Source organism: Ictalurus furcatus, chromosome 24, assembly GCF_023375685.1.
Source record: "Ictalurus furcatus strain D&B chromosome 24, Billie_1.0, whole genome shotgun sequence".
NCBI classification, from domain to species: Eukaryota; Metazoa; Chordata; class Actinopteri; order Siluriformes; family Ictaluridae; genus Ictalurus; species Ictalurus furcatus.
This window is the reverse complement of record NC_071278.1, coordinates 3,438,348-3,462,107: the sequence shown is the minus strand read 5'-3', so window position 1 is coordinate 3,462,107 and position 23,760 is coordinate 3,438,348. Positions and strand designations below refer to the sequence as shown.

The 23,760-nt window shown below is 41.3% G+C and overlaps 1 protein-coding gene across 1 annotated transcript; it reads right to left on the bottom strand.

Annotated features, from left to right (window-relative positions):
- Positions 1 to 309: 309 nt before the first annotated feature.
- On the bottom strand, positions 310 to 22,838 carry atp13a1 (ATPase 13A1). Its single transcript, XM_053613181.1, has 25 exons — positions 21,864 to 22,838; positions 19,760 to 19,849; positions 19,324 to 19,584; positions 18,487 to 18,642; positions 18,285 to 18,354; positions 15,224 to 15,330; positions 13,968 to 14,097; positions 13,767 to 13,822; positions 12,715 to 12,841; positions 11,854 to 11,991; positions 11,415 to 11,535; positions 11,161 to 11,318; positions 10,732 to 10,907; positions 9,625 to 9,735; positions 9,398 to 9,523; positions 8,567 to 8,675; positions 6,809 to 7,002; positions 6,144 to 6,240; positions 4,820 to 5,007; positions 2,906 to 3,020; positions 2,630 to 2,826; positions 2,402 to 2,544; positions 2,010 to 2,121; positions 1,411 to 1,554; positions 310 to 900 (listed from the first exon to the last, which is right to left on the bottom strand). Exons 1-25 carry the CDS (start codon positions 22,197 to 22,199, stop codon positions 790 to 792), a joined length of 3,573 nt encoding a protein of 1,190 aa, XP_053469156.1. The 5' UTR covers positions 22,200 to 22,838; the 3' UTR covers positions 310 to 789.
- Between the last annotated feature and the right edge of the window lie 922 nt (positions 22,839 to 23,760).

The window sequence follows — 23,760 nt, the reverse complement described above, 5'->3', positions numbered from 1 at the left end:
CCCGACGCTGTCTAGTTAGGGGGGGTGGGGCAAGCACTAAATAACATGGAAGCATCTGGTTTTTGTTAGGATTACTCATCATCAGTCCAAGCACCGATTACCTTTGTTAGGATTTTTTTTATTAGGGGGCCAAGCACAAGTTACTTGGAACCCTCACTGACATTAGAATTTTTCTTTATTTTTAGAATTTTAGAATTTTTCTTTTGTTTTTAAAAAACAAAACAAAACAAAACAACAACTTTACAGCAGTAGCAGATTCCCCGTATATCTGGCGTGGGAGTAAGTCAGAAAGAAGGGACACGACACAGCTTGAGATTTTTTGGTCTTTTTATAATTTTGACATCTGTCTTTTTACAAAATCAAAGCGAAAAAAAAAAAAAAAAAAAAAAAAAAAAAAAAAAATGAAACACTCTGCAGTTCTCTTAGAGAATGCCCCAGTCAGCTGTGTGACTCACACGCACCCGACGAACACACACACACATACATACATACATACACACTCGTTCCACACAATACTGTTATCGTCTTGGCCTTTCAGCATTGAGAAGGAGGTTAGAACGGATGGAAGGGGTACAAGTAAACGAAGAAGATGAAAGCCAAAAAAAAAAAAAAAAAAAAACCCAGAGAGAAAGAGCAGAAAGACTGAGAACACTTGGGCGTGTCCAGTATTGCCTGGCGCGTCCATCGCCGCTCCTTCATGAGTGTGAGTGCCGCAGGGCCGACTTCACTCCCCCCCGCTTACAGTCTGAGTTCAGGGGCAGTGGCTGCTCTGACCACTGACAGTTCAGTTCAGTTGGGCAACCGCAGGGTCCCTTTACCCAGGAGGAACTGCAGCACTCGGTCCACGAGCAACGCCACCACAAAATCCACCACCAGCACCTTCGCTATGACCAGCTTAAACTGCGAGAATAAAGCACGGAAATAATATTATTCCAGCTGTACACATCTATTACGCTAAAGTACGTATGAGAGTCATGACATTTCCATTCACGTGTGAAGTCAAATCTCAATACGTGCATTAAAGCTCTGAACAAGACAGACATTTCTTAATAAACACTTGGTCTATAACTAAAGACAAAACGGAAACTTTATTTGAATTCATTTTGACTAGGGGACCATAATATTTGTTACAGCCATTATCATTTATACGCTGATTAATCGGTTATTTATTAAACCGCTAAAATATTTGTTCACAGTTGAAATATTAAATTTTGCACAGCCATAAAGATGACATTGATTATAGAACTGTAAGCCATGTTTCTGCTCTGATTTCTGAGTTGAAATTATTTAAAATTGGGTCTTTTAAAAAAAAAAAAAAAAAAAAAAAAAAAAAAAAAAAAAAAAAAACACACAACCCAAAAATACGAGGCTTGATATGAGGCTTGTACAGGCCGAGCTGCAGATCCTCACCTCTGTCGGAATGTCCACGAGGGCGAATTGCTCGTTAAATTCAGGCGACGATCCGGTCAGCAGCCCCACGATGGCGAGTCCGGACAAGGCGATGCTCCAGAGCAACGGCCGATTCTCGGTCAGAGACTCCATAAACGGATGGCCCTGTGTAAATAACAGAACACGCACGTATTCAAAGGATACTTTATCTTGTTTGCGTATCGTTAGCACGGACAAGAGCCGGACACATTCTCCTGTTCGGAGAAAAATTAGAACCAATCCTGTAAGATTTATAATTAAAGTGCATGGAGTCAATCTGTAAACGTTTATACTAGGCATGTATTTGAGATTATGGAAGGAGCCTCCGGTGTCAGCGTGTCAATCACCTATAGCGTAAGTGATAACAGGAACTAACTCGTCTCGTCACAAATGGATAAACAGTATGACGCGTCATTCTTCTATAAAATAAATAAATAAATAAAGTAAAAATTGCAATCTTTGCAGAATCGCCGTGGTATAAGAGGAATAAAAGACTTCAGAATGTGCCGGCATTGGTAAATAATCACGGAATAGGCGGTACAGAAAGTGATCGGATGGATGTTAACATCACTGAACAGTACCTTATAGTTAATGGCGAATGTAGCCATTTGCATGGCCATAGACATGATGTACACAGTGCTGTTGATGAGGCTGGGCTCAAACTCTTTATACAGATCCACAAACTGCTCCTCTCTGTGGGAAAGACAGAAGGAAAAAGAAAAAGGAAATAAAAACAGGATCCAGGTTCATGCAAAACGCAGTACACGCTGGCGGATCTGCCGAGAAATGAAACGGCTTCCTGAATAAGGAGTACTTTATTCATGCAGAATGCAGATTACACTTGCAATGACACTTTTCTACCACTAGAGGGGTCGGTCAGGGGTCCTCGAGCGGAAGAACCGTTATGAAAAAGGTTCCTGTAACGACGTCTACACTGTAAACACGTCCCCGGATTGAGGAGATCTGCTGGTACCTGGGTGGGCTTCTGGTCTGCGCCTCACTGTACAGGTAGACCAGACTGCAGAAGTGCACGGCGAACTGGAGCAGCACCGTCAGAACCGTATACAGGTTGAAGATGTTGGGCAGCGGTCGCTCTTTAGACAACGTCTTCAGGGGCTGCAACGCAGACATCGAAACCACTGATTCGCACGAGCGCTACGGTAGAAAACAAACGCTGTAGATACGATCCCTTTCTCCTCACCTTCGACCGCGAGATGAAGAGAAAGCAGCCGGCGAGCAGCAGACCCTGAAGAGTCGCCTGGAAATCGCTGAACTTCACTCCTTCCAGGTAGAGCACAGACTGGCTGTAGGCCAACACCAGAGCGTTCAGAGCCAGGATCTTAAACATCTGCAGCGTGGTCACCAGAGTGCAGCGGCCCTGCTTGATCACGTGACAGACTGAAAACAGAGACGGGCACGTGTTAAATCCGAGCCGAGCCGTTCCGACACGAGGCTTCGGTAAGTGTACGTTACTCACTGCACTGTATCGAGGAGAGTTTGGAGGTGAACGGAGCAGCTATTGAGGCGTCTCCTAGTTTGACGACTTGAAGCTGATCCTCCTCGAGCTCACGCAGTACCTGACTTATCCTCTCCTGCAACAAAATGACACAAACATGAAACGGTCAATAAATAAATAAATAAATAAATAAATAAAGTGTAGCTCAAAGCTTAAGATCCCAAAGTGGGTGTGGCCTAAACAGAGGAAAAGTGTTGAATTGTTTTTTTTTTTGTTAAATATGAATCAGGTCTACGCTAATTCTGATTCTCGGACAGTTCCTCAACCTCAGCTACATCACTCGAGTTTATAACTGGTCTCAACCACAGGGTGTCCGAACAGTCAGGAGCCAAAGAGTTAAACGACATACGGCCGATTTTGTATTTATTATTTAATGCTTATATTATATTTATATTTACCTTACAGGTGAAAGATGCCATCGTTATCAGTCTGTACAGTATTTCACAGAGCTTTTTGTGATCGTTGAAGCCAAAAATGCTGGATTTTGCTGTGACTTTTTTTTTTATTTTTAAAAAGTGAGTTTTTTTAGTACAGAAAACTACTTGAATTGGCGAAATTGCAATTGCACTGCTCTGGCAGTGTTGCTTGTTGGTAAATGAGACCTTTTAGCTGTACTAAGAGGGCTTTGGCCGAGTGCGCATCATGATGACGTCACACAACGCGCAAAACCACGGAAATCTGCGGTCATTTCGAAAAATCGCGAGCTCCTCGGAATATTGCGAAGTTTGCTTGATTTCGTGTTAATTTCTGCGATCGCAAATTTTTCTTTTTTTTAAACTCACAAAATCCTGGAGGGACTGTATTAAACGTTGGATGAAGCGGTAGAGATAGTGCTTCTTGGTACTCTCATCGGTTCCTACGTGCGTACAATAATTTCTAACAAATTTAGTCGGTTTTATTTCTAGCAACCTAATTTCAACCATAGCAACCCCGACCAGGCAGTTACTCAGGATGAACGAATGAACGCTGTAAACGAACGGGGTCTTCGTTTGTCCCGTGGTCTTCATATCGGATTGCTTGGTCACACACATATGAAAGTAAAAATCTCCTGCTTGGCCAAGTTTTCTTTTTTCTGTCATGTCCTTAAAAAAAAAAAAAAGAAAAACAATGAATAGTTTTCATTTATTAATAGTTTAAATTAATGAATTAACCGTATTTGTATCTGTTTAGAACAAATGACCTGTTCAATCTAATTCATGTATTCGTAACATCCCTATTCATAACCTTATCTGCAATGCAGCCAGACTTTTTAAAAAAAAAAAAAAAAAAAAAAAAAAAAAAAAAGAGAGAGAAAGAAATCACAATTAAGATTACAAGTCATTAATTACAATTACAGTGTTGTAATCGGATAATTAAAATGATTTGATTACAACAAATATTAAATATACACGTGCTTGGGCAATGCATTTTCTTTACGCCACTTCTTGACAACACTGCGTGTTGATTATACACATTTATTTTTATTTATTCGACCATTTAAATTTTTTTTATTTATCGTGCATAGAAATCTAAGATCCTGTTCAAGGAAAGGCAAAATTTATATATATAGCGCATTTTGTATACATAAAGCAGTTAAAACATTTAAACAATATAAAGACAATAAAAAACAGGGGGAAGGAGGGGGGGCACAATTCAATAAAAGTTAATGTAAACTAAATAGGATAAAAAGTCATTCAGTACAGCAAGTTCTATCCCTGAGGGAGATCCTGGTCTCTCATGAGCGGGAATTTAAAAAGCTCCTTCGGCCAAACCTTTCTCCATCACCTCCACACCTCTGAGCTTTTAGACTGTCTCACTTCATTCATCTCGCTTTGGACACGAGCCTGATTAACACGTCTACAGAGCTGTGAGAAGACGTAAGGAGACGTCACAGACCTTCTGAGCGGCGAGCTGCTCCTCTCGCTGGGCCATCACTCGCTGTCTGGCTGCTCGGGAGCTCGCTTTTCCCCCCGAGCTCGACACGGGAGGCATCGGCCGGGAATCTCCAGCAGGGGGCTCCTTCTCTCGTCCTCTCTTCTTCTTCTCCGGCAGGCGCTCGGGTGCGTTAGCTAACAGAGCCACGCCTATTAGCAGACATGACGTAGTGGTATGATTCATTTACATCTACGATTTACAATCATAAATAATTATGCAAACGATCCATGATAGTCCTCATTTTTATTCCTGATTCATATTTTAGTCAATGCTGAAAGCACACAGTTTATAATTACAACTATTCAGTCAATTTAGGGGTGAAAAAAAAAACAATCATATTAGAATGAAATTATTAGGAAACAATCTTGTTATTTATTTATTTAAATAAATCAATATTTCTTCACATTTCAAGTTCATCCCTTAGTCGTATTGAGTGTAGTGTATCTTTTAAATATTACACACATACATATGTAATACATATATATATATATATACACACACACACACACACACACACACACAGTAACAGCAATATGAATTTAAATATGAGGATTTAAAGTTCCCCAGTCAATAAAAACAATTTCGAACATTATCTGAATTAAGTTACGCTACAGACAGCTGCATAATTATTGGCACCCTTTAACATTTTTTCTGAATACCCATTTGTGGTTGAATACTTGCACTGAAAATCTGCGCAAAATCTAACCTTTAACTAAAAATAAAGGCTTATTCCTTGCAAGAGAATAAACCATTATCAAAAATAAAAGCCACTTGTGTCACAATTATTGGCACCCCTGCATCACTTTGTGATCTCCCTTTACCAGAGAACTCAGCAGTGCTGTGGTATAATTTCTATTTTTTTTTTTTTTAATTCCACAAAACACATGAACAGAGAGCAGAAATATAAATCTACTGCACTCATGTTTTTTTAACGACACAAGCTGCTATAGTGTGTACAGTGAGCTCAGAACATATTGGACCATATTGCGTCTACACAGCATTGCTGAGAAGCGTTTTGTAAATAAAGTGATTAAGATCCTAGCCTAGATTTCCCGACGGCAGTGTCGCGTGCACGAGCAGATCAGCTCTCTCGTCTGAGAACATGTTTCAGCTCTACGAATCAAATAAGCCTCTGGTGAGGCAGGATTTTGGAGCTTTTCTTCTCTGCAGCCAGCCAAAACAGGAGCTCAGGAGTGGCGGTTCCTGAGCCGTGAGATCGGTGGAGGAATGGATTATATATTTAAAAAAGAAAAAAAAAAGAAAAGAAAGTCTGTTAAGATCTTACCGATGTGGGCGTGTTTCAGCGCTCCGACGTCGTTAGTGCCATCGCCACACATGAGGGTGATGAAGCCCAACCCTTTCAGACTGGTTATGACAAACTCCTACAATAAAGAAATCAGGTTTTTTTTTGTTTTACCTTTTGAAAAGGTATTAAGGTTCCACGTAAAGATGTTTGTCGACTATGATTAATCGCACATTCGATGCTTTTGTTATGTAAATTATTTTGCAGGTCATTATTCCAAATAATTCCTATAGTGCTATATTGCAGTTCCCATTTTTGACCACTAGGTGCAATAATAACTGTATGGAAACTAAGTGGGGCAGCAAACGTTCTGCCCCGCAGCTGCTTAAAATGTAGAAAGATGAGCAAAATCAATGGAAAAAAAAGCATATAATCGGTCTTTTTAAAATCACTCAAAACAGGCAATTAGTATTTAAATGGAATTTATGTTTATGTATGTATGTATGGAGTTCTGAATGAGGACTTCATAAAGATTAACATTTGTTAAACTGCTGATATAAATGGCGACACAATCAAAACCCGGAAAATTACAGCAGGTGTGTTTTTGTTACTCGAGCCTAAAAGAACATTACTGACTCGGTACCGAGCATTCCTGTAACATAGCTACACGTGTGACAGAACGAATGGAAGTATTTTTCAAAAATGACCTTTTGTTTTGGACTGACGCGAGCAAACACTTGCACATGAGGCAGCAGGGCGTTGAGCAGTTGAGGGACGTAGGTCAGCCGGGCCAGGCCTTCTCCAGTCACACACAGATCATAGCCGTTAACCAGATCCGACACAGACGGAGGGGACAGAGGAACATGAACGCTGCCGTCTATAGACTCCCACTGCCAGTCACCTGCACGGGAGAACACAGACAGCTCAGTATGCATTACCGAGCATGATCACGATGTCCTTTTAATGCAGCCGCTTAACATCTGTCCGTGTCCAAGGAAAGGTTAAACGTGCTATTCCGGGAGTGAAACTTTCATGAAACATAGTCCTAACATAGATCAAACCTGTTATTTCTTATAATGAGCTAAAACACTTCAAGGTAGATGAAAAAATAATTACATTTCGTCAATATATAATATGTATTAGAATTAGAGAGACTGACCGATAGTGATTTTTTTTTATAACTGATACGATCATTTGCATGTTTATGCGCCCGATAACTGATATGCAGGACCGATATTTATTTATTGTTTTACCTCCGTTTTTGACACGATGATGACAACACCACTGAACAAGCCATTTTATTTATAACAATTTTGTCAGTTTCACTTCCTCCTTGCATACAAAACAACTCTTATTTATACACCAATAAATAGAGGGGTCTGAAAGAGTGCAAAAAAATAAAATAAAGGGCACTGTTATTAAAATCATTTAAATATATAAATAACTGCTTCGATGAGATAAACAAACGAGTAAAACGAATAAAGCACAAAAATGAACAAAAAACATGTTTTATATATATATATATAAAAAAAATAAAGATACAGTGCCACAATCGCAGTCCTGCGCGCAATTCTCAAAACGGCCACAAGATGGCACCATTTATCAGTGGATCCGATATTACAAAACCGATATCCGCTTATGGAAAAATACTCAAATATCGGGGAAAAATATCTGTAAAACTGATTATCTGTCCATCTCAAATCAGAATATCTACACTCGCTAACAAACTGTCAGTAAAACAGTACTCAGGGCTCGCACGGCATTTCTATAAATTTCTGAATATAGGAAATGATAGAAAATGAAACAAAATGGTATAAAAGTGATCTTGATATAAAGTGCACTTCCGCCCGAAACTATTGGAACGGCAAGGCCGATTAAACAGTTTGCGCTATACACCGAAGACTTTAGACGAGAGTTTAGGAATTCTGTAGTATTTTATTTCCTGGTATTTATATGCAAATATGTTAAACAACATAAAACATAGAACATTTTCTATCACCCAATTTTTCGGCGAGCAAACATACTGGAACATGTCACTGACGAGTGTTTCTTGTTACCCAGGTATGTCCTGTTCAACTGATTGTTTAAACAATAAATTGCTCTGAACATCTACTCTTGGATTTAGACTTCGGTTTCACCTGCAGTGAAGACTGCATTCGGGTTCCCCCCCCAAGGACATTCCAAATTGTTGTATTGGCTATGCCTGATGTTTCCCCCTCTCTTCTCCGCTTGCTTTTCTCCCATAGACAGCTCTCTGATCTTCATGTTGGTTTATCCTTTTTAACAAATGCGGTCTACACAAGTGGAACCGTAGGCTAAAACCAATAGTAGAGGTTCAGAGCTATTTATTGTTTAAACAATCACTGTAACAGGACACATCTGGGTAACAAGAAACACCCGTCAGTCGCATGTTCCGATATTTTTTTTCCGCACTTAAAAGTCACTTCATTTGGTGTCGCTCTTACCGTTTGTCGGTCCCGGCTGTAGGATTAGTGTGTGCTCCTTCTGGATGAAGTGTAGCTCCCGGGCGACGTGACAGGCGGTCAGAGGGTTGTCCCCTGTGATCATTACGACCTGATAAGAGAGACAGTTAATGATTTACATACAGTAATCAGATGCTGATTCTGAATCATCAGCGGAGATGACAAACGATACTTTTTTTCATGAATATAACTTTTAACTTATCAAACTTTTTCCAAAATGTCAGTTACTCGATATTAATTTCTTGTTTAGACAACTGTTCTATAACTGTAAAAGCACAATCATGATATTCACTATAACCACACTCTTACTCGAGCAATATTGCTTAATTAAACAGATCGGTGTTTGGGTTTTTATTAAATACCTTTTTCCATTCAGATTTTATCCAGTAGTTTTGCATAAATCTGATCCAAGGACAGTTATTTATAATGATATCAGACAGGATAGGGATGTCACAAAATAGCTTTGAGAGCTGTGAACCAATCACAGTCTGATATGCAAATTATCAATACAACTTTTAGCCAACGAACTTGCATACTTTGCAAGCTCTAATTTGCATATTCAGAGATCCTGACATTCATAATAAGGGTAAGGGTGTACAGATCTTTCTAAGCCATTTTGGTAGCACCTTGAGCATACATTATAATGTATATAACTTTTTAAATGGTGAAATGTGAAGATCAGGGATACTTTAAAGCAGAAGACCTCAAAATGGAGGACACAGAAAATTCTCCTCATCTTAGTAATTATTATTATTTTTTTAAATCTCCTTTCGGACGGATTTATTATCTTAAGTGGTTGTTTTGGCTGCTCACGTGATGCGAGGCTTCCTGGATCTCCCTGATAACCGTCTTGCTGTCGTTCTTGAGCGGGCAGGAGACCACCATGAAGCCGGCGAAGCTCAGGTCACATTCCAGAGCCTCACGACTCATCTCCCGCACCTGCACAGAGACACGCCGGTCAAACTCTCTCTCGCTCCTTCTCTTCTCTTCACAACACAAGGACAGGAAGCTGCATTTCACTCGCACAGACATGGGAGTACCTGCTGGTGGCTCAGGTGTCCCATCTCCTTGTACCCCAGCGCCAGAACTCGAGCTCCTTCACGAGACATCTCTTTGTGCACTTCGTCGTAGTTGGATGGACACTCTGAAAACTGGAGCAAACCGGTGTTAAAGGAGCCGTTTGTAATTTCCGGGGGATAGACTACAGTGAAAACATAGGTAAGGCTTCGTTGTTAAAACTACATAGGTCTTGTGAGGTGGCTGTTGTGAGGTGTTCAGCCTGGGGGGGGGGGGGGGGGGGGGGGGCGGAGCCAATTTCTGGCCCAGCAAAAATGTCATGGGAAGCCAAAAACAACGAAACTGGACAGATCGGTTGCATAGTAATCTTGCGATTCGCATGTTGTACTAACGTGCCTTAGGAATTATATCACTATCACAAATCTAAACACACTTTTAAACATCACGAATAGAAGTTTTAAGGAAATGATGAGTGTTCTCATAGAACTTTCAACATTGTTTGATATTATTATACCACACTATTCCGTATAAACGTGTACAAGAGTTAGAACCATAAGTGATATTATCGCAAGCTACACTTTGAAGAACAAGTTGTGTATAAAAAAAAGACTTTGAGAGTAAAGTTGTAAAGCCTTCGATAAGAAAATGTTATAGTAAGGCACAAACCAAAACAAAAATACCAACCAACAACAACAAAAAAAAAAAAACAAGGACACGGAATATTTTTTGTAAAGTGCTGACACAGCACAAATCCACCCTCCCTAATGACAAACGTACAAGTTAAAGGTGCACGTCGTAACGTTGACGTGTTTCCAAACGTCATATAATGCCAAAGAGACCTCAGGAAATATTACAACGTGCAACAATACTACGCAACAAATAAATCGTGATAAATTTCTTCATTCCAGAAATCTGTCTACAGGAGAATAAGCTCCGCCCACAGTTGGAACAAAGCTGCTCCCGGCTCCGCTTCATTCCTCTCCAAGATGTCCGTTTATTAATTAATTCCTCTTGCAGGCAGCAGAGGGCACCGATGAATACATACTGCTCCTTTAAAACTGCCATTTGTTTAAGAGAGATAAAACCTAATGTTCAGTATAACCATGTTATAGTCTCGTATTGGAGCTCACCATGCTCCTGAGTGTCTCTGGAGCTCCTTTGACAGTGGAGATGTAGCAGAGTTCAGTAGATCCCAGTCTCTCGTACGACGCCAGGACGGACATTCTCTTCAGAGCGCTGGCAAAGTGGAACCGCTGGTGAATCTTCAAGCCTGGGGTCTTTATTCCACGAGGAAACACCTTTTCGTCTAGGGAAAGAGAGAGAGAACAAACTCGAATACAGATGCCAGTTAAAGGTCATGGTGTTAGTCATTAAGTTTATGTGATTTGTGTATAATAATGGCTGGCTTTAATGCAGCGAGATCACGTGTACCGCTAGAAACACGACTACAGATATGGAACAGCTATGACACTGGACTGGTGGGTCAATAAATAAACGTTTAAAAGCACAGTTCCAGATTTCTGGTGGTTTTGAACGTTTGTTCGGCGTAAAATCCAGACCTTTAGTGAGCGTCCAGTCTGCTGCGGTCAGCATGGCCTTCTCCAGCGGATCCCCCACCAGCTGACCGTCGTCGAGAGTCACCAGCGAGTGACACGTAGCGACGACTCGGTGAGTCTCGACCGGGATTTCAGACACCGGCATCACCTCTTTCCCTTCTCTACGGGATACGAAAGGAATAAAGTATGACTCGGGTTTTACGGCGAGAGTTTTACGTCCACACCGAACGATATTTCTAAACTGCGCCGCGCTCTACCTCAATCCAGCCACGCCACGGACCACCAAGCTGTCGCTGGTTAACGTTCCGGTTTTATCAAAGCAGCAAATCTCCACTTTTCCGGCGAAAGGAATCCTGAAGGGCTCCGTGCAAAACACATCTGGAAAAGGGACACAACGGAGAACGAGACAGACCATAAACGGCAGCGCGTTAATGTTTATCGATTTAAAACAGAAATATGGTGGATGTTGGTTAACCACACTATGCTGAAAAACGACAAAAAAAAGAGACACATTTTAAAGTGTTTTAAGTGCATGTTTCCTCAAATTGTTCTAACTGACACTACAATCACAGACTAGGTATATAATCTCAAAATTTCTACCTTAAATGACTAAACATTGAAATATGTGCTACCCGTTCGCTAATTTTCTCTCTCTCTCTCTTTTTTTTTTTAAAAAAACATCACACGGACACTCACAGAGTTTGGCCAGGGCGATGAGGGAGGTGTTGACAGCCAGCGAGAGCTCGATGGGAAGCTCGGGCGGTACCACGGACGTCAGGATGAGAGTGCACTCCAGGAACAGCTTGTATTTGTTCCTGCTCAAGTCCTTGGTCCCTGGAGGAAAGAGAAGAAAGAGGGAAAGCCAGGTAGATTTAGATAGTCATCTATAAAAAGCTTCGGCCACACGGTACGCGACACGTCTTTAATCGCACTGCATTTACCGAGCAATCCGTTTCCAAACGCAGCGGACATATAAAACATATATATATATATGTGTGTGTGTCCTAATTGATATGTCCTCTTTGTCCTATATATGTCCTCCTATTTAATGAAGGAGTCTCCAGTGTCAGTGCTTTGTAACAGTCAGAGTCGGAGGACATCGTGATTGTTATAAGGTAACAGGAACGAATGTTAAATGTAACCCTAAACAGATAAAAGGCACAATGTGTTAATTTTGATTAAGCAATTTTGAAAAAAAAAATTGTAAGCGTTGTCAAAATTGTTGTGGTACAAGAGGAATAAAACACTTCAGGACGTGCTTTTACAGGGAAATAATCCACCTCAGGGTGGGAACAGTAACATCGCATCACCCTCTAGTTGATTATTTTCCTGTAAGAGCACACCCCCAAGTGTTTTATTCCTTACACAAGTATGTAATATGATAGAAAACTCACTCACATTCTCGGTCTACCATTACACAATCATTTCTTCACGTGTAATAACCAAACCAGTTATACTGGTATGACAGCAGTTTCAGTTGTTCCAGTTGGGTTAGTTAATATATGTGTGTGTGTGTGTGTGTGTGTGTGTGTGTGTGTGTGTGTGTGTAAAACTCACCCTCCACCCACACGTACGCAGCTGCAGCGATGGCGAACACCAGCAGGAAAAGGATGAAGATGAACGTCTCCAGGTTGTTGGCTGTGACCCTTTTCACTCCGAACAGAATGGTGCGTAATAATTTCCCCTGAACACACAAAACACCAGCAGACGATTAATTCACCTGCCAACGTCTGCACACGCTGGATTGAATATCCATTTCCCACTGTCTTTAAGACAATTTGATAAAGACTTGGTTGAAATCTGTTTCCAAGACTCAAGTTAATACCTGTGTATAAATTTATTTCTGAATCAAAAATGCATATATAATATAAAAAAAATATTAAGTCAAATCTTATTCTTAATCTTAATCTTCTGCTTATTATTTTTATTCTTAATGCAGAGTCTGGTAGGTTTCCTCAACAATCGTGGCCAAGAACCGCATACTTGGACAGAACAGCAATTTGACTGACATTAAAAATTACTACCCCGCAGCCTGTCGGTAAATATGCAAGAATCTCTCATTTACATGCTGGTGTTTAAAAAACCTTTTAAAAACAGGATACAGTGAACTTTTTTCAGCCCACTGAGTGCTGCATCTTCCCAATAAAATACTAACTGTGTTACAGTTTTTCCAACGGTTTCCTTTTTGCCAGAAGCGTGGCCCGCAAATCAGATTGCAGCCTTTAAGATTCTGAAGCCCGTGGCCAGAAAAGTGCGCTAACGCTTCCAGACGCTCTGTAGCCTACGGAGACTTAATGGACTGCACCGTTTTCAACCTTGTTTGCAGGACTGCTGTTATTCATCATGAATATAAAAACCACACTGGAACAAAACATCAGGATTATTGTGTATTCGGGCAGAACAATAAAACCGAATGATTTTTTTTTTACACCTTTAAAAAAGGGACATAAAGCATCTTTGTTAGTATGTGTAACAATGGAACAGTGTGTGTGTGTGCGCGCGTGTGATAAATCATTGACTAGCTAGCATAATATTGATATAATATCCCCCAAATGTAATTTAAAGGATTTAGATTAAAGGGGTAGAATCATTTCAGAGGATCTCTTCACCTGAGAAGTGTAGAAGCCTGTGCGTAAGACGTACGCCACACAGCCGTTGTCCACAGCTGCACAGAAAGAAAAAAGGAAAGGCCGGCATTTTAATACGAATAAGCAATAGTATAATGACTCACAGGTTGTGTGTCTGAAATGTAAGAAGAAGAGGAAACGGATGAAAGAAGGCATTAAAGAGAACACGCAGTGGGAACTAACGTTTGAGGCCTGCGCTGGCACGGAGAGGGGGACTGTGCTGGACCACTTTCGTTCCTCCTGAGATCACATGCAGCCGTGAATCTGTCTGCAGGTCCAGGATTCTCTCCGGGTCCAAATCCTCAACCGGTTCCTGCAGATATAACGCACATACATGGTGAGAATGAACCCCTGCCCAGATCGTATCCGGGAACACAGAGTTTAAGTAAAACGCAGCAGTGCTTCCTTCACCAGGTCCAGCAGCGTTTACGCCGATTATGTTATATAACAAAATGTGCATCTTTGCCATTTAACCCTTGAACTGACTCTTTTTACAGGTGCAATAATCATTTTTTCTTTTACTTGTACTAATAACCTGGAAGATATGGAAAAAACAACAACAAAAACAATAAGGAGTTTCTTAGTATTTGGTACGTCCCCTTTTTGCTTTCATGACAGTGTGCGCTCGAGCTTGCATGGACTCCACAAGTTTATGATACGCATTTCAGTTCAAACCCTTCGGAGTGTCGTCTGAACGTGCGCTTCGATAGACGAGATTAGACACAAGGAAAATCTGACCGTCTGTACAAAGCACTTAACATGGTCTATATATATATATATAGAACACAACTGCTTACATTTAAACAGGGGCCGAGAAATAGTGCAGAATCATGAATATTAAATATTCAACATACTGAACATTTGCTTTCTTTGTTTGAAATACTTCAAAAGTCTAAAAACTTGTGTTTATTTTCAGACTTTTGCGCCCCATGGTGACCGTAATTGCGGAAAGAATATGGCGCACCTTCTCGAGCTCGGATCTGGCGATTTTTAGGATTTGAAAAGGTTTGACCGCTTAGTCTGAACGATGTGACGTGCAAATAAAGTCGGTACAAAAGCTTGTCGTTGTAAATCGCCTAGAGAAAAAAAGGTTCCTTTGCAGGGTTGCTGTGCTTTTACTCTCTGTGATAGCGTGAGGCGTCCTACAGAAACGCGTCGCCTCAGTGATGCCCGAGTCGTTAACACGTAAACCGAATGAGACTCATCATTGCAAGTCCGTGATTTTAGATTTACGTGAATTTTTTTATTTATATGTTTTACGCATTCATGCGTCACGAGTCGTGGAAAATCGATATTGCTCGAGCCTGATGGTGGTCCGTGTCTACTGAAGGATGTCAGCTGAACAGATGCAGGCAATAATTGTAGATCTTTAAAAAAAAAAAAAAAAAAAGACAAAAAAAAGTGGCTGGTAAATGGTAAAGCTGAGGCTTCACACTGACCTTCATCTGAGGCACCGACTCCCCGGTCAGCATCGCTTCATCCACAATGCAGCGCCCTCGAAGCAGCAGCACGTCACATGGGACCAGGTTCTCCTGAGGAGAGCGTCCTGCGGAGATGTGTGAGGCAAGAGCTCGATAATATAAACACGTTTCTTTCAGTGCATCTGTCCCACATATGCTATTACTACCACTACTACTATCATTACTATACTACTACCACCACTACTACTACCACTACTACTATTACTACCACTACTACTATTACTACCACTGCTACTGTTACTACCACTGCTACTATTACTACCACTGCTACTTCTACTACTATCACTGCTACTATTACTATTACTACCACCACTACTACTACCACTACTACTATTACTATCACTGCTACTACTACTATTACTACCACCACTACTACTATTACTACCACTGCTACTATTACTACTATCACTGCTACTACTACTATTACTACCACTGCTACTACTACTACTACCACCACTACTACTATTACTACCACTGCTACTACTACTACTATCACTGCTACTACTACTATTACTACCACTGCTACTACTACTACTACCACCACTACTACTATTACTACCACTGCTACTACTACTACTACCACTGCTACTACTATTACTACTACCACTACTACTACTACTACTATCACTGCTACCATTACTACCACTGCTACTACTACTACCACTGCTACTACTATTACTACTACCACTGCTACTATTACTACCACTACTACCACTACTATTATTACTACTACCACTACTACTACTACTACTACTACTATCACTGCTACCATTACTACCACTGCTACTACTACTACCACTGCTACTACTATTACTACTACCACTGCTACTATTACTACCACTACTACCACTACTATTATTACTACTACTACCACTGCTACTACTACCACTACTACCACTGCTACTACTACCACTACTACCACTGCTACTACTACCACCGCTACCATTACTACCACTGCTACTACTATTACTACAACTGCTACTACTACTACCGCTACCATTACTACTACTGCTACTACTACTACTACTATTACTACCACTGCTACTACTACTACTACTACTATTACTACCACCACCACTGCTACTATTACTACCACTACTACTACTACTATTACTACCACTACTACTATTACTACCACTGGTACTACTATTACCACTGCTACTACCACTGCTACTACTACGATTACTACTATTACTACCACCACTACTACTACCACCACCGCTACTATTACTACCACTACTACTAACAACAACTACCACTACTGCTACCACTACTACCACTGCTACTACTATTACTACTACCACTGCTACTATTACTACCACTACTGCTACTATTACTACCACTGCTACCACTACTATTACTACTACTACTACTACTACCACTGCTACTACTACCACCGCTACCATTACAACCACTGCTACTACTATTACTACAACTGCTACTACTACTACCGCTACCATTACTACTACTGCTACTACTACTACTACTACTACTATTACTACCACTGCTACTACTACTACTATTACTACCACCACTGCTACTATTACTACCACTACTACTATTACTACCACTGCTACTACTATTACCACTGCTACTACCACTGCTACTACTACGATTACTGCTACTACTACTACTATTACTACCACCACTACTACTACTACCACCACCACTGCTACTATTACTACCACTACTACTAACAACAACTACCACTACTGCTACTATTACTACCACTGCTACTACTACTACTATTACTACTACTACTATTACTACCACCACTACTACTACTACTATTACTACCACTGCTACTACTACTACTATTACTACCACCACTACTACTACTACTACTATTACTACCACTGCTACTACTACAACTACTACTATTACTACCACTGCTACTACTATTACTACCATCACTGCTACCATTACTACCACTGCTACTACTACAACTACTACTATTACTACCACTGCTACTACTATTACTACCATCACTGCTACCATTACTACCACTGCTACTAATAACAACAACAACAATACAGCTCGTCCTTATCTGCTTATTTTTTTTTTTCTTAATGAGTCTGCTAGGTTTCCTCAATAATCATGGCCAAGAACCACATACTTTCACAGAACGGACCTTTTTTCCCCCGCAGCTTGTCGGTAAATATGCAAGAATCTCTCATTTGCAAGCTGCCATTTAAAAAAGCTTTTAAAAACAGGATACAGTTTATTTTTCCAACGGTTTCCATTTTGCCAGAAGTGTGGCCCGCAAATCAGATTGCAGCCTTTAAGATTCTGAAGCTCGTGGCCAGAAAAGTGCACTAACGCTTCCAGACGCTCTGTAGCCTAGGGAGACTTAATGGACTGCACCGTTTTTAAAAAAAACATTTTGCAGGATTGCTGTTAGTTATCGTGAATATAAACACACTGGAACAAAAGATCAGGATTTTTGTGTGCATTCAGGTATAAACAGTTAATGACATTTCGTATAGTTTATAAAAGCATTGACAGCAGGCACAATATTGATATAATCTCAGCGTGTCGACGCAAATGTCTTTTTGTTCATTTATACGCAGAATCGTTTCTGAGGATCACGTGGGAGCAGGTTCTCTTGAGGAGCGCGTCCTGCAGAGATGTGCGAGGCAAGCGCTCGATAATGTACACGCGTCTCTACCACAGGAACCTCTTCAGGAAGAGGAAAACAGGGCTGATTTGACTGACAGAAATATAGTGCCTGGAATCGTTTTAGTATCAGGAAGTGATGTGTATGGGAGCATTGTTCACACACTCACGGTGATGGGGACATCGGTGTACTTTTAATATTAAAATCTAATTAACACTGAACAATGCATTATATCTTGAGGTCACGTATAAGAGTGATAGAAACACACACTTTGTTACTTTCAGTGATTTAAAATGGGTCAAAAGGATGTGGTCTTCATCGCCAAAAATAAGCAAGTGCGGCAACACACACACACACAAGAGCTTGTGGTTCCCACTATCACACGAATCCTATGATGCTTACCAACTGAAACAAGATCACCAGCGACGAGTTCATCACTAGATATCGGTCTCCATTTTCTGTTTCGGTAAACCTGAGGACCAAAGGACATCTAATCACAAATGCTGATTTGAAATGCTATTGAACGTTTAAAGACATTTGCTATGGAACAGACAAAGTGAGGTACGTAATAATAAAGGAGAAATGCATCAAGTGCTGCCGTTACCTGAATCATATAGGGTTTGTTCCCCATTCGTCGGATCTCGGACATGTTCCTCATCTGCTGCTGCACCAGAGACGCTTCGAAGGCGACGAGCATGAAGAGTGTGAAGATGCTGTAGTACCAGTACTCGTCCAAACACCACAGCCCCACGCAAAACACCTGCACGACAACGTTCACGAAAGAGATGTCAATTTACAACCTAAAGGCGTCTCCGACTGTATTGGAACGGTACGGCCGATACACCCCCCCCGCCCCCGCTCCGCTCTACATTGAAGACGTCTGGGTTCGAGATCAAAAGATGAACATGAGACGACAGATCGGAATTTCAGCTTTCATTTCCTCGTGTTAACATCTAGATGTGTTAAACAACTTAACTATAACCAACCCATATTTCAAGTGCTCAAAAATATTGGAACACGTGACTGACCGGTGTTTCTTGCTGCACGGGTGAGCCCTGTCATACTGATTTAATAGCTCTGACTGTCTACTATGGGTGTGAGCTGTAGGCTTCGCCTGTGAAAACTGCATTTGTTGTTAAAAAGGATAAAACAACGTGAAGACTAGAGAGATGTCTACGGGAGAAAAGCAAACCATTTTGAAGCTGAGAAAAGAGGGAAAATCTATCAGAGGCATTGCACAAGTATTGGGTATCGCCAATACAACAATCTGGAGTGTCCTGCAAAATAAAGAAATCACTGGTGTACGAACAATCAGACATGGAACAGGTCGGCCGAGGAAAACAACAGCAGTTGATGACAGAAACATTGTGAGAGCTGTGAAGAAAAACACAAAAACGACAGGACGGTAGAACACCACCATATAAATACAAAAACAATTCACCTGAAAGACGAAGAAAGGCGCAGTGGCCCTCTCCTTGAAGAGCTCCAGGAAGTCAGGCACCACCATCTCGGCGCGATTCGTCCCGTATCGCTTCTCCGCGGCCCGGAGTTCAGACTCCTCCTGGTATCCTCTCCACGTCTGGAAATATCCCATCGGCTGATCCACAGGGAAGGCCACGGGCAAAAAGAGCTTCCTGTCCAAGTCAAAAACGTAGCGGATCTTCTGGAACACGAAGGACAGGACGTCTCGTCCGTCTTCGTCCTGCAGCAGAAAAAGACGTCACGGCGCTAAAATTGCAATCTTGCATACTTAGCGCTATTAATGCGAAACCCCATCGACTCGCCAACTACAATCCTGTCATGAAATATTAAACAGACAGGATTCATCATTTCCTTTACTGCTACATTACTCTAACGGGAAGGATCAGCGCTCTCACCTTATCTCTCTGCAGGGGTACGAGCTCAGCAGAGCCGTTGTTAGGGGTGGGGATTACTTTAGCCAAGGTCGCCTTGCTCGGAGCGGGCTCCTGTCAGAAACACACAAACGAGTGAATCACTTCACATGCATCGTGAGTCACCCTCAAAAAGACTTTACATTAACGCACTGACTTTTTCCATAGCCTTATACGTGCTTATACAGTTCAGCTTTTATTAAAAATGCTAAATACATTAAGCTTAGTGTTTATCCAGAGTGGAGGAAAATGCAACAAAAAACAATTACAGAAATAAAAACTGAGATGAAAGATCAAGATTAAAAATATATACCGTCCCCTCCAAAACTATTGGAACGTCTAGGCCAATTCGTTTGTTTGTTCTGTTGGCGGAAGACATTTGGGTTTGAGATCAAAAGATGGATATGAGAAGAGAGTTTAGGAATTACCGCCTTTATTTCCTGATATTTATATATGTAGACGTGTTAAACAACTTGGAACGTAGCACATTTTGTATCACACCGCCCGATTTGTAGGCGAGCAAAAATTTTGGAACATGTAACTGATAGGTGTTTCTTCTTACCCGGGTGTGTCCTGTTCGATTGATTGTTTAAACAATAAATAGCACTGAACATCTACTCGTGGTTTTAGGTTTCGGTTTCATCTGTGAAACATGGTGGAGGTAGTGTCATGGCTTGGGCTTGCATGGCTGCTTCAGAAACTGGCTCACTAATCTTTATTGATGATGTAACTCATGATGGTAGGAGCAGGATGAATTAAGAAGTTTGCATTATGTTTACATTTTGTCTACCGATATACAGAGAAATGCATCGAAAATAACCGGGAGGAATTTCATCACGTACAAACGAATGAATTGGACTTGCTGTTCCAATAGTTTCCGAGGGGACTGTAGGTATATTTCATATTCGTGTCATGTCACCCAGGAATAAAATCAAATTCATTTCGGAGATCCTTCAAGATTCACATACTACCATATGCCTTGGTGAATAACTCTGATATGACTAACTCCGGGAATTGTCAGCTTACTACGCAATTATAAACAGGGTGAAATGGGGGACATTAACACTTTTTTTAACACAACGTCTTCCAAAATGTTACACGTTTTTTATAAATATATTTTATACACATATATAAACATATTTTTCAGATAGCCTTTAGGAACGCCTTTGACAAAAGAAGAACGTGTTGAAATCATTCTCATGGCTGGATCAGGAAGCTGTCGCAAGGTTGCGATGGACTTTAACAAGAAACACGGCAAACGCATCACACACAAAACGCTGTTGGGAAACTTATTAACAAACTCAAAACGACTGGAAGTGTTGCAGACCGACCGAGAAGTAGACGTCCACTGACGACGGAACAACCGGCGTGGTGCTGGCAAAGGTAGTCCCCTGTGTATTGAGACGTTTTCGGTACAGGGATTTATGGCACCCATCGGGTCTTTAAGAAAGCACTAGAAAAGTTGACTTGCACACTTTCTCATTAATTGCGGTGCGTAACATCTTTTCCTCCCCAAGAAGAGGAACAAAGTGTGCATGCCAAGTTTTCTAATGCATTTAAATTTAAGTTAAATTTCCATCTGGGTTCTCCGGTTTCCTCTCGCCTTTTAAAACATGCTGGTTGGTGGACACTAAACTACCCCTAGGTGTGAAGCGTGTCAGGGACTCGGGGTCCAGATGCTCTCAGGATGGAGTGATTTGGAGGGCCAGTGAGATATTACAGGCGTGTTAGGACAGGAAAACACTCGAATGAGTGTTAATGGTGCGCAATGGTGAGCTAGTGATCAGGAAGGTGGGAGTTTGAGACCCAGGGCTGCTGGAGGGGCAGTTTTGGACGCTTAAGTCTGAATTGTATGAATGATGTGTCACTTTGGATGAACAGATCTGTGAAATGAAGAGATGCAGTGGATAGAGTAGTTTCTTTCTTTAAGTTGATTAGTAGGAAACAGATGGAATTGTGAAAGTGTTTTGCCCACGTCATCCTTACGTGTACTGCTACGGGTGCTGTGTGATTATCACACTTTATCACACACATACACATACATACACACATACATACATATATATACACACACACACACACACATTACCTTGGAGCAGGTCATCCAGCAGTGCGCGTGCACGGACCAGTAACCCGACAGCACGGTGAGGACGTGCGCGATCCCGATGGCGGCGAGCCCAAGCAGGCCGGCCTCCGGATACTCGGTGGCGCCATACATTCCGACCCACACGTACAGCCAGCCCGGGTACAGCAGCCCGGCGAACGGGAGCACCGTGCCGTGAAGGAGCCGCGGCCTGCGCCGGTACAGGGACACGGAGCTCACCAGCTCGTCGCTCATCCCGCAGTCCGAGTTGTGGTTCATGTACGCGGCCGGCTCCCGAATCCCGTCCGTGGCCACATTCACCGGTTTTTTAGCTTCCACCATTCTACTTATCCCTCCTCCTCCCTCTTTTAGTCCTCTTTCTGTTCTCCACTTTCTCCTCACGGCCGAAAATGGAGGAAAAATGTAAACAGTTTATCAGCACCCCGGCCCGGCTACTGAACAGATTTAAATAAAAAAAAAACCCCAGCAGCAACCGCACACATACAGCAGCTTCCGCATACGCAACACGCAGGTCCATGACGACACTTCCGGTAACGGATTCGGTTGACCGAAGGTCCTGAAAATACAAAATAAAAACGTAAACACGAAAGGAATCGTACAAAATGTTAATTTTCTTGTTTTAAAATAAATAAATAAATAAAATGTAATAATAATAATAGATACAAAGTTATACATCCCGTTAATTGTTTAAATTATATGCTCTCTCACTCTGCTGGAAAAACAACAACAACAGAAACCATCACAAAATTTTTTATGTTTTCCATTACAAATACCATTACAAACCATGCGCTAACCATTTAAACCATAACCATTACCGGTCCTTAATTTTATCCACTAGACATAACATGCCATCTATAGAAAGCAACAATTTACCAATAGAGACCCACAGGGACCATTACAGTTTCCATTAAAACCAATACAATTCCTGTTATAACCATTAAAACAAATAACAAATTCTCTGAAGGTTTGTATTGGGGTTCCCCCCCGCCCTAGCAGGGCGTTTATCGTGTAATTTAGAATCCTTAAGTTCAGTTAGTTTTGGTTTAATTACATTTATCATTTCTTATTACAACTATGCGTCCTGATAAATACATCACACATTAACTGTATGTTATTAATAATTAGTTGATATGGCATGTTTTAAACCATTTATTAAATATATTGTCCTCCAACATGATTTTGTATCTTACAAAATCATGACTTACTTCACCTAGATGTATGCACTTTACTTCAGTTTTCTCGTGGGGGGCAAAAGGCTGGAAAAGTAGGTGGTGCTAAAAAGAAACAGTTGGAGGAACGATTTACAATTAATTAGGTTAATTGGCAACAGTTCAGTAACATGATTTGGTATAAAAAGAGTATCTTAGAGAGGCAGAGTCTCTCAGAAGTAAAGATGGGATGGAATCTGGACAGAAGCAGATGTTGCTCTAAAATCTGTATATACCTTTCAGCATTGATGGTGCCTTTCCAGATGTGCAAGCTGCCCATTCCATAGGCACTAATGCACCCCATACCATCAGAGACGCAGGCTTTTGAACTGAGCGCTGATTAAAAGCCGGATGGTCCATCTCCTCTTTAGTTTAGAGGATGCGGCGTCTGTGGTTTCCCAAAACAATTTCAAATTTCGATTCGTCTGACCACAGAACAGTTTTCCACTTCGCCTCGGTCCATTTTAATTGAGCTTTGGCCCAGAGAAGACGGCAGCGTTTCTGGATCACGTTCACATATGGCTTTTTCTTTGCATGATCGAGCTTTAACCAGCATTTGTGGATAGCACGGTGAACGGTGTTCACAGATAATGAGTTCTGGAGGTGTTTCTGAGCCCATGCAGTGGTTTCCATTACATAATCGTGCCTGTTTTTAATGCAGTCCTGCCTGAAGG

What these genes read in the sequence shown, in the direction of transcription:
- atp13a1 (XM_053613181.1), bottom strand. Translation starts at nt 22,199, where the DNA reads ATGGTGGAAGCTAAAAAACCGGTGAATGTGGCCACGGACGGGATTCGG. An exon ending in CAGGCTTCTACACTTCTCAG is followed by an intron (nt 12,842 to 13,766) that starts GTGAAGAGATCC and finishes TTGTGTGTTCAG; the next exon opens with GGGAAATTATTACGCACCAT. An exon ending in GCTGAAACACGCCCACATCG is followed by an intron (nt 5,008 to 6,143) that starts GTAAGATCTTAA and finishes GTCTGCTAATAG; the next exon opens with GCGTGGCTCTGTTAGCTAAC.